The 11,373-nt window shown below is 41.2% G+C and overlaps 1 protein-coding gene across 1 annotated transcript; it reads right to left on the bottom strand.

Moving 5' to 3' along the window:
* psmd2 (proteasome 26S subunit, non-ATPase 2) lies at positions 1–10,452 on the bottom strand. Its single transcript, XM_037775503.1, has 21 exons — positions 10,250–10,452; positions 8,503–8,559; positions 8,200–8,364; positions 7,658–7,779; positions 7,140–7,364; positions 6,854–7,012; positions 6,571–6,715; positions 6,165–6,225; positions 5,816–5,962; positions 5,527–5,633; positions 5,076–5,203; positions 4,717–4,804; positions 4,459–4,621; positions 3,835–3,936; positions 3,506–3,657; positions 3,298–3,381; positions 1,868–2,036; positions 1,400–1,494; positions 1,177–1,303; positions 936–1,054; positions 1–745 (listed from the first exon to the last, which is right to left on the bottom strand). Exons 1-21 carry the CDS (start codon positions 10,370–10,372, stop codon positions 563–565), a joined length of 2,721 nt encoding a protein of 906 aa, XP_037631431.1. The 5' UTR covers positions 10,373–10,452; the 3' UTR covers positions 1–562.
* Between the last annotated feature and the right edge of the window lie 921 nt (positions 10,453–11,373).

The raw sequence follows: 11,373 nt of genomic DNA, 5'->3' as shown, positions 1-11,373 counted from the left end.
TTACATTTCCACCACGTGGATCTCAGTTTTTATTTTTGATTCAACCTTATACAGTACTGTAACAAAAACCAAAAAAATAAAAATAAAAACAGAAGCAAAACTTGATGATGAATACATACTTTTAAATGCTCTAATTACAAAAGACGGCTGAGGATGTGAGTAGCGGAGAAAAGAAAAACATTTGAATCACTGATGTGGACTGAGCATTCATTTACTGATGACATATACAGGAGGGCAGTGAACACTTCCCACTTTTTGTCAAGTCAAACAGCTGGATCAAAATGAGGGCAATGAGGAAACCATCTATGTAGAGTGGATGAGGTCCCAGTTTTAGCCTTCCTGTGTCATCCCAGTCCAATTAACCAGACACCAACCATCCATTTTTTATGACTGCTGGAGCTAGGCCACCGACAAACAGTGAGAAGACACAGCAAGGAAGAAGGATAGGCCTGCCTGGCTCCTTTCAGCCATGCAGTAAACAACTAAATATAATAACTGTCAAGAGCCATGGAGGGCTACCCTTACAAACAGAGGGAGAGGCCAGTGAGGATGACCGGTCAGTCTAGGTTTCATAGTTGGGGTTCTTGCGGAGGATAACAAAGCCCTCTAGGATGGGGGTGACGGGGAGGTACTCCTCTGTGGCCAGCTCAGCCCTCTCTCCATGAGCCAGCAACACCGGCGTGGTGTGGGTCTGGAAACCTGTGATGGCCTTTGGCTTGCCTGCCTGGCCCACGACGTCCACAGCCTGTAGACAAATCACACAAACAGACTAGTGTTACATTTCTCCTTCAGACCTGAATTCTTGGATTTTGGTTGCTGATAAAATTCCTTAACTTCTCCATCATTTCTAAATAGAATATTTATTTCAACACAGATACTTCTACAAATATTCCTGTCAGACTATTCATACTAATACTAATGTTCCTAGGCTTCACCTGTCCAACTCTGACAGACACAGGAAGTGGTCGTAGCTCCTCATCGAATGTGACCAGCATACGTGGCTGCATGGCGGCTACCAGCCCGTAGAGAATGTAGTGAGATTTCCCCAGGATTACTGTAATACACAGAACACAAGGGGGATATTAATACAACCTTCACATTATAAATGGACAAATGTTAAGTGTGTGTGGAAGCAGAGAGCTGAGGAAAAAGGCAGCAGGAGGAGAGTAAACTAACTGTTCTTGACGTCGAGGAAGGAAACAAGCACGGTGAGCAGTCCAGCCACGGCGACCTGACTCATCAGCTGCCTGTCGCTATGGTAGGGACAGAGCGTCAGTGTGCCTTTGCCCAGGTGAGTCAGACCCTGTGGACGCACAAACAGCAGAGTCAACAGTCACTCACGCGATTCCCAAAAGATCACTTGTGTCTGGTACAGAGCGCCTTTTGTGTCGCCACCCACCTGAGCCAGTCGGACCATGAAGAGATTGTTCGGGTCTTTGGCGTGATACTGTGCCAGCTGCCGCAGCATGGCGGCCAGACGGGCGTTATTTGTGCCTGAGGAAATGGAAAAAATTAATAGCTTGTTAAATATGTTGAGGAAGTTAGAGGCACTCTAAAAAGAGATGGCATTGTGCATCATTCACAATGATACTACACCTTCAATGCATTATATTCAATATTTCTAGTCAAAAACTGTAACAGCATCTTATTGTTTGTACTCAAAATACTTCTTTTATTTTTAATTGCTTTGTTTTTAAAAATATTTTTAATGAATGGGTGGCGGCTTAATATTATTTATTCCAACAGGCTACTGTGCATCAAAGCCCTGAAGTCAAAATTTCTGTCACTTACAGGGGTTTAGTTTTGCCGCAGCGGTTAACTCACAGTTAATATTATTCAATGTAATGCTCGTGATAACCCGACTTACCGCTGCCCACCATGCCCATGGCAAAGATGGAGTTGTGGGACACCTCGGGGTCAGCGTCGTGAGAAAACTTGCTGAGGGTGTCCAAGATGTTCAAACGAGGGTTGGACACGGAAATGAGGGCCAGTGCGAGGGGCACCGCTCGCCTCAGTGTGGGCTCGCCATAACGCAGCTGATGATGTGAATACAGAGAAAACAAGAGAGTGAAAATGCATCTTAAGAGAGGAACAAACATTCGGCTCTAATTATTTTAATTGCCCACTTAAGCTGTCACACCCCACTGTGATGATCTTAGTTTGACACATTAAGGACATCAGGATGAGTAAGAACAGAGTAACAAATGACAGATCATAACAGAGTATAGACAAAAGAGAAAATATATATGGACCAGGATCAAAAGTATGGATGATGTAATGTGGATCAAAAGAATGATGGTGAGGTGGACAGTTAAGTCAAGACAACCGGACAAAAAGGTCTCTTTGTGAACAGACTCAGGTGACGGTAAGATCAAAAGAATAAGAAATGAGAGGTGGTGAGATGGGGGAACAATAACGTATTCAGTATATTCAGTACAGGGATGCAAACTTGTCATCTTTCGGCAAAATTCTTTGACATTTTGGGGGTGGGGGAGGTCTGGATCAACGAGGACTGAATTGTTCGGTGCCTCTATCAGGCCTCGGCCTTGCTTCTCCCTGTCGCTCTGTCCTTGGTGCTTCTGGGCGAGGTTTTCCCAAGAAATGCATGTTTCAACTAGGGGTGTGGCGATATACTGGCATTGACAATAACCGTGATATTTAAAAATTATATATTGATGTCATGTTAATAATCGAGCGCCTCATAATTAATTCTATATATACAGTTATGGTTACAGACTCCATCTCCATTCGTATTTTGCGTGAAATTAATTTGCCAAAAAAAGAGACAAACCACACAGTAAACAATGTTAAAGTTGAATTTGACTGATAGCATTATTATTATTTTTTTTTCTATAGATATTTCAATAACATTTTTTATCATTAATTCTTTTGGCCATGATAATCGTGTAGTGAAAATCTGATATCATAAGAGTCCTAGTTTCAACTAAGCCTCATATTCTCGGCCTCGTCCCGAACGGACACCTCCTTCTCCATTCCCCCATCCAACCACCACCTGAGCAGCGTACCTCGCGGCCTGTTCCGAGGACTGACAGAAGTACCCTAAACTGCCCCCCTTACGTTACTTTTATAGCAATAAGATTACATTAATTCTAGTGAGACTTTTTCTCTATATCCTCGTGTTAAAAGCAACTGTAAATCCACATTTTAAAGCGGATATTCAATTTTTTTTTTTAAATCTTCACATCTTTGTCACCCCTGATGAGTTTGCACCCCTGCAGTAAAGGTAAACGACAATAAAACCAGAACAGAAAACTGACAGAGAGCAGTGCTACTGACCAGATGTCCAAACGTTCGCAGTGCCATTTCAGAACCGATCTCCTCCCCCATGGCAATCAGGGCGATACCAAGAACAGCTACACCCTGAGAGGAAAACAACAAAACGTCACAAGCATCCTCAACGTAGCTGATGAAGGAGCTACCAAACAGAGACGAAATATTGGCAAATAATTGAGGTTTGAGGATAATCATGGTAATCAGTCCTTACCTGGTGGGAGCCCATGTCAGCAGCAGTCTCCTTCTTATCTTTGTCCTTCTTATCCTTCTTGTCCTTGTCCTCCTCTTTTTCCTTCTCCTTGGCTTCGTAGTGCTCGCTGCAGATATGGAGCAGCTGCTGCACCTTCAGCACATTACCAGAACCTGATGGCGAAGGAGGCAAATTATGACAGTGAGTTATGACAGTTTTTGAGTTCTGATGATTAAATCAACAGACATTGTACTATAGGTGGATCTGCATATGGTTGAATAAGTGCAGAGATTGAGTAATGGATGGTAATGCATGTGTGCAAACAACAAACATAGCACCATGAGACTGACCTGCATATGCGCAGATATCCACTAGCGTGTTGGCAAAGCTGCGGAAAGGTTCAGGTACAACCTGTAGAGCTGCCAGGGTCGTCTCAATCGCCTCTCCTTTACCTACAGAAAGTGAATAACAAAAAGAACAGTTACAGCAGCCGTATTACAAGAGGAGGGAAGAAAAGATACTGTGATTATGGCTACGGTAAATCCCATGAACTTTGTTATTTTTTTTGATGGACAATATTTCCCTGATGTCAAATTTTGATGTCAAGATGCTGGCCATATTATCTGCCCAGAATATTTGCCAGTGTTTTTACTGCTGCTGTTTACATTCCTCTTGATGTAAAAAAAAAAAAAAAATGCACTACTGTTTTTGTTTTGTTATGTTTTTCTTGTGTAGCATAAAGAGACTAGACCACAACTGCATTTCAACCCTCTGTAGCTGAATGACAATAAATGATCCTTGAATTGGCCTCTTTAATGAATCTTGACCTACCAAAAGGTTTAGAAAAAGCTGTCACACATCACGTATTGCTTCATTTTGTTCTCCTTTGAATGCGTTTCCACTGCAAGTCCCTTTAAACGATGTCTAGTTATTATTGTCGTTAGTCACTTTGAGGCCAGTCCATGCTTTCTTACCCAGGTGGTTGAGTCCCAGACCTAAAGGCAACCAGCGGGCATATGTGTCCTTCAGCTCCTGTTCACTCTTCTCCATGATGGTCTGGACGATGGTGGACGTCACGTCACCGTTACAAGATCCTACTGCGATCATACCGCACGCCAGCGCCGTCACTCCAACCACCTGGAGATTCAACACACACACACTTGAATGTTGCTGAACTGCTCAGCATATGTGGAGTGAGAAGAGTAATCGATACACAAAACAAAGATCCATACCTCCATGCTGGATTTAGAGTCTCCCATGACGGGGAGCAGCAGAGACAGGACGTCTTCTCTGTTGGAGCCAGCATAGGCCAGGCCCAGTCTGAAACCAGGAAGACAAGGATCAAGACACAAAGCCATCAAAGTGCCATCAAGTTCCATTATATTGGAGAGATGGCAGACATCTATACGGCCGATATCATCAACACTCACACCAAAACAATCTAGATTGATAAACAGCACTACAGGTAAGAGGGAAAATATGTATTTTTGATTTTGAGGTGAACTGTCCCTTTAACAAGCCATATACAGCACTATATCCTTGTACATGATGCTCTAATGTTTAACTTTCTACATGTGAACATTCAACCCACCCAAAGATGGCTCCTATCCTCATGACGTTGCTGTTGTGGAGGACGTAGTCAGAGAGCAGGGCGAGAGCCGGGTCACATTCGTTCCTCACACCTGAGTTGACAATGCCACAGGCCAGGAGGGCACCAGACTGCACAGAGAGAGAAGAAAAACAAGAAAGACACCTTAAATGCATTGTTTTTTCATTGTCTTTCCTCCTGGGAAAAATATTTTTTCAGTTTTAATCCTGTCCCCCTGTGTGAATTGTTCATTTATCTCTTGCTCTATGCTAAATATGTGTAAAAAAAATCTGTATTAGTAGAGTATTTTTACATCAAAATTCCGGTTTAAAATGTTTGATGACTCTCCTGCACTCAGGGGCGTTTACAAAAAAAAATCATCCAATCAAATGAGATTTTGGGTGACTACACAAAGTAATGTGAACTCTATTACAGAAGATCATCCAGTGTTTACCTTGATGTAGTCCTCAGAGGAATAAAGATATTTATCAATCTGGGTCAGACCACCATCCACATCCCACAGCAGGATCATACCCAGAGAGGCTGCAGCGCTCAACATACCTGAGGACATTTATATCATCTTTAGTCACAAAACAATCAAATAAACATGCACTGAAATGAAAGAAATCATCATGAATATATGGCTATCAATACATCAGCCAAGTCAAGACTTATGTAAAGAAGAAGACTACAAGGCCTATAGGGTACTACAACCACTACTATATCTGTGTGTTTTCTCTTACCGTGGTCCTTGTTCTTGTACAACCATTTGTTGCCGTCGTCTGTAAGCAGCTTATCCTGTCCAAAGGCTGCGTTGACGAAGCCGTTCACGAAGGAAGAGGCCAAGTTCATACGAGCCGAGTCCACCTGGGAGCCACTGCCTCCAAACCCTGTCACACAAAGCATAGACGTCATGCAAAATATCAATCAATAAACAAAAATAAATTTGAGAAAAAAAATCACAAAACATAGCAACCATCCTTATTTTACATTAGATAATGCCCTGATCTAGACTGATTTAAAATGTCTTTGTCACCAACCAACACCCAACCTAACTGAACACACACACACAACCTGCAGATATGGACTTACGGTTGTTCTCCAGGTGTGTTTTGTAGATGTCATCTGGGACTTTAGGTTCCATGATGTCCAACTGGGGAGGACAAGACAACAAGTGTTCTATTAATAAGTCATCTCCTTCTATGAACCATTGTTCATTATTACACCAAACTGGTGGAGATACTGACCTTATTAATCTGATCTAGTATCTCCCATGACACAACCAATCCACATTAAATACAGCGTTTTTGTCAATGTCATTAAAAAATAGAGCTGCCCCCTGGGCTTGGTAAATAACTTTCAAATCCAGCAAATACCCCATATTTACCAAGACCGTTGACGTCCTTTACAATTAACAATTAAAAGTTTAGTCTCCGATGTCCTATTTTTCTCTCCCTCAGTACGTTTCTCTTTCCTTCCCTCCTCCTCTCTCTCTTACCTCTCTGGCCAGGGCCAAGAAGTTGCTGTTGAGCTGCACGTTGGACATGATCTCTGTCAAGTCCTCGTAGTCCTCCACGTCCTCATTGAGCTCCAGGAACATGCCATGGCGACCAAGCATGAAGGCCATCTGCTTCTGGATAACTCTGCAAGGCAAAAGGGAGTTTGCTTTTCATACACCGCCCACTATGACACAGCAGGCCTTACATTACATGGACAGAGCATATATGGAAACGGTCAACCAAAAACATGGACTCCAGAAACAGTGTTTTTATCGTGCTTACATGTCTTTGCAGGATGTGAAGATGTTTTCTACGAGCTCCACGTCGTTGAGCATCAGGGCCAGGCGCAGGGCCTCTGGGTAACGGTTGAACTTCCTGAAGATGTTCAGGGCACATCTCAGCAGCGCTGAGTTTTCTGGCTCAGGAACGTAACTCACACAGCTGGAGGAGCAATAAAGAAAGTTAGGCGATGAACGGGCATATTTCAAAAATCTAAAAAGTCCTATTTTGAAATGTTTACAACATGCTAAAAACAGGGTTTGTGTTTTCGCGTAAAACCTGAACATACCTAGTGAGGTACAGGCAGACTTTGCCGTAGGCATTTTCATCGATGTAGTCCTCCAGCATGTCCAGCCTCTCGATCTCCATCAGCAGGTCGCACGCCTCATGCTCAGCATTGTGGGCCATGTTGTAGGGCACAATCTCCTTCACTAGCTTCAGCAGCGTCTCCTGCTGTGTCTTGTCGCTCTCCTCCACCTCCTGCCACTCTTTAGCCACCTCACCGGACAGGTGCCTAGAACACAGACAGAGAGGAACTGAGTTTGTCACTAAGAAATGAAGCACAAACACAGTAGGAGGGGTTCCGAAGAGTTCACATTTTCAATACAAGGAAAAATCCCATAATCAGTTTTTGTATAAATGCTTTCTCCTCGGGTTGGACGATATGACGGTATATACTGTGCAACGGTAGAAATGTGTCCACCGCTATAGATTTTATTGATACTAATAGCAGTACTGTTTTTGCAATGCAGCCTCTCCAGTAACAACAAGAGCGTTACATGCATCAGCTGATGATGCGAGTCTTACCTGACGTATTCATGTCCCCATGAGGCCAGCTCTTCCTGGGAGCCCAGCAGACGGTATTTCAGACACTCCCTCTCTCCGCTCATGGTCATGGCCAGCACCGACACCACATCCGCACAGAAACGCTGCAGATACAAACATCATCTACAGTTTGAACTCAGTCAAGACTAGCGCCGCAACGATTAGTCAATGAATCAATTAGCTGTTCGTCAGAACATCAATCAGCAACTATTTTGATAATCAATTAGTTTGCAGTCTTTCCCAGTCTTGCATTACAGCACATTGCATATATTTTTTGTTTTGGACTGTTGGACAAAAGAAAGGCATTTGAAGACATCACTTTGGGCACACAGAAGAGGTGATTTCTTGTCCAGGAAACTGACCCAGAATACCAGCCATCTATAGCTTCTACTCCATATCTGCATTGACCTATAAATTATTATATTATAAATTAATTGTTTGCCATGCATATCTCCAAAGGAATGTGAATTATTCTTTATATGGTGATTCTCCTTAAAAGTAGGCAAAAAAAAAAGAAAAGTTACCCTGTTCTCTCCAGGAGCCATGCCCTCGTAGATTTCTTTGAGCTTGCCGTATTGTGGGCGCAGGAATTTGAGGGGCTTGGGTACAGAGGTCATAGAGGTGGTTGAGGAGCGGATTAGTCTGCGCAGCTCTTCCAAAGCCGGACGGTGCAGCGCTGTGTCCTTCTCCTGCAGATGTGTAGAAAATGTGAGTTTTTTTTGCCTTGCTAAGGCTTTTACACCCTGACACACAAGAGTTGTTGTAAAAAAAAAAAAAAATATATATATATATATATATATATATATATATATATATATAATACTTACACCCAGTCTCTCCACCATCATCTCCAGGTCCTCTTGTAACTGCTTGTCTTCCTCTGACTGAGAAGTAGAGAAGAAAATACATTATTTGTTATTAAAAGACAAGGATTTATTTGTCACTGGTGCTTTTGGCTTTGAAAGGGAGACCATAGTTTTTAGTTGATAATGTCAATGATAATGTTTACTTACTTATGCTGCCTTCTTGAAACTAATCATTACACCTTACATTGCCAACTACCTGACTACTGTTGTTCCCTGCCTAACCGTATAGTACATTGTAATCTTGTTTTGAATACTTGCTTTAAAAAAAGTGCCCATAGCATTGGGACAAATAATGATGAAAAAATGAACTTTATGACTTTGTAGATGAATAGTGTGAAGCATTGTTTGCTATTTGGCATGCAGAAGTAGGATGAAAAAATTACCAACAGCCACCACTTACATGACACTAAACTTTGACATTGTGTTTATTCTAGAGTCCTGTGACATTTTTATGAAGCAGCTGAAAACGTTTTTATTTAGACAGGCTTTTGTTAATTTGTCTGAACAATCAACTCTCAATTTATTGCTTTTATTTGCCTTTTCTTGACTGTATGTGTTACCTATTTATGTGTCTTTGTCCTCATTTGTTTGTTTTGTTGTGTTTTTAGCTTGACAGCCCTCTACTTGTCATCGCTACTTTTAATATTGACTGATGTATTTTTTATTATTGTAAAGCACTTTGTGATTTTGTATCTGTGAAAGATGCTATACAAATAAACTTTACTTACTTACTTATCTAGACTACCAGCTACTTTGGCTGGTAACCATGTAGAGAAGCCCTGTTATATGTATAATGTAGCTGACCAATGTAACTGTGAATGTCCAGCCTGATGCATTTAAAGCTACTGTAACCTGTTTATTAATTTAATTACATAAAGCATAAACAAGACTACAACAAATTAACTTTTTTGCACTGAATTTTACACAGCTAGAACAAATTAAAATTTACAAACAACATGGCTCATGGATCATTGCATTAGAGTAAAAGGACAAGGTGCACACAGAACAAGAACAGATAAAATATGTAAAATTATACATGAAAATAATAATAAATTAAATTAAAGGGCTGTACCTGTAATTCATATTCTTCTATTATACTAAGAAGTTTCAAAGCATTTTTGTTTTTCATGACTTTAAGGGTTTTTATGTAAGAAAGAAACTGAGAATGAAACACATTAAACCTAGGTTACACTATCATATACTTGGGTTTGTGCAAATGAGAGTGTTATTCAGCAGAAAGTCATCTTTGTTGTTGTCCATGACAGGAACAAAATAATCTGACCTGTGACAGTTCACACTGGATAACTAATAAACATCAGTCTGTTGTAACAGTTAGCTAGAATAAATGTTATTGATTGTTTAGCTACTTTGCTGCTGTGTCATACAACACGTTAACCAATGGTTAGGTGAATAAGCTAGCTACTAGCACAAAGCTAACGTTAGCTTACCGGTATGCTAGGCTACAGTTAGCTTCCTAGGCGGGTTCATGTGTTTAACATTTAATGACAGAGATATTCTAACAACTCAAAGTTAGGGTGGTTTATAAGACACATTATTATAAAGTGAATAAGAGTCTGTTCGTCATCTATGTGTGAATGTAGATGACTTGAGGCCTGTTCAGCCAGACAGCAGGCAGAGCGGCCGTGACTCAGGCAAAATACCCCTCCTGTCTCGGCAGCTAGCTCGCGTTTAATACCTCTACACTTACCAGTTCCTGCTCCTCTTTCTTGTCCTTATCCTTCCCAGAGGACTGCTTCCCCTTCTCTTTCTCCTTCTCCTTCTCATCGGTCTTCTCCGGCTGCTTATTCTCTTTGTTTTTTGCCTCCTCCATGTTTGCGGCTCTGTAGTCTGTCTGCTAGCAAACCGGAAGTGATGAGAGGAACTGCTGTGTGTGGGAACATGTGTTGTCATTTCCGGCTTTACCGCCCTCTGCTGGTTGTGAGCCCCCGAACTCTCGCGGGATTCACTGCCCCGACGACCTAACCCCTAACCCAGGGGTCAACAACCTTTACTATCAAATGAGACATTTTAGGTATAAAAAAAAATAAATAAATAAATAAATAAAATAAAAATCTGTCAGGAGCCGCAAAACATTTGAGCATTGTGATGAAGGTAACACAGCCTATAGTCTAAGTATATAGTTTATAAGTCTAATGCAGTGAGGGTCAAGTAGACAATGTACGACGGAGTATTAGGGCCACGTTGAGGGAAAAAAACATCTGAGATTTACAGAATAAAGTCATGATAGTATGAGAAAAAAGTCGTAATATTACGGGAATAAAGTCATAACTTTGGAAGAAAGAAGTCATAATATTACGAGAATAAAGTTATAACTTTAAGATAAGAAAGTCAGAATATTACCAGAATAAAGTCATAATCTTACGAGAAAAAAGAAAAATAACACATAAAATTACTACTTTATAATATTATGACTTTATTCTCGTAATATTATGATTTTATTCTCGAAATCTCAGATTTTTTTTTTTTCCTCAATGTGGCCCTAATACTCCGTCGTACTTTCGTACCATAGACCTACAACAATGATAAATAAAAATGAAAATGTAAACAAAAAACAGTTTTTCATTTCCACAAATTTTTAAAAAAATCCACAGGGAGCCACTGGAGAGGAGCTAAAGAGCCGCATGTGGCTCCGGAGCCGCAGGTTGCTTAGAGACCCCTGACCTAACCTAACCGTAAACATTCGAGGTCAATGCCTAACCCTAACTATTCGTGATCAATTCCTAAAAACTTTAAAATCTCGCAAGAGTTTCCTCAGTTTGCTGGTTCCCCTCTGGCCACTACCCCCCCTGCTGGTGGTGATTTGATATGTGG

This window comes from Sebastes umbrosus, chromosome 7 (assembly GCF_015220745.1).
Source record: "Sebastes umbrosus isolate fSebUmb1 chromosome 7, fSebUmb1.pri, whole genome shotgun sequence".
In the NCBI taxonomy this organism is placed as follows: Eukaryota; Metazoa; Chordata; class Actinopteri; order Perciformes; family Sebastidae; genus Sebastes; species Sebastes umbrosus.
Note: the sequence above shows the minus strand (reverse complement) of the source record. Positions and strands in the feature narration are given on the sequence as shown.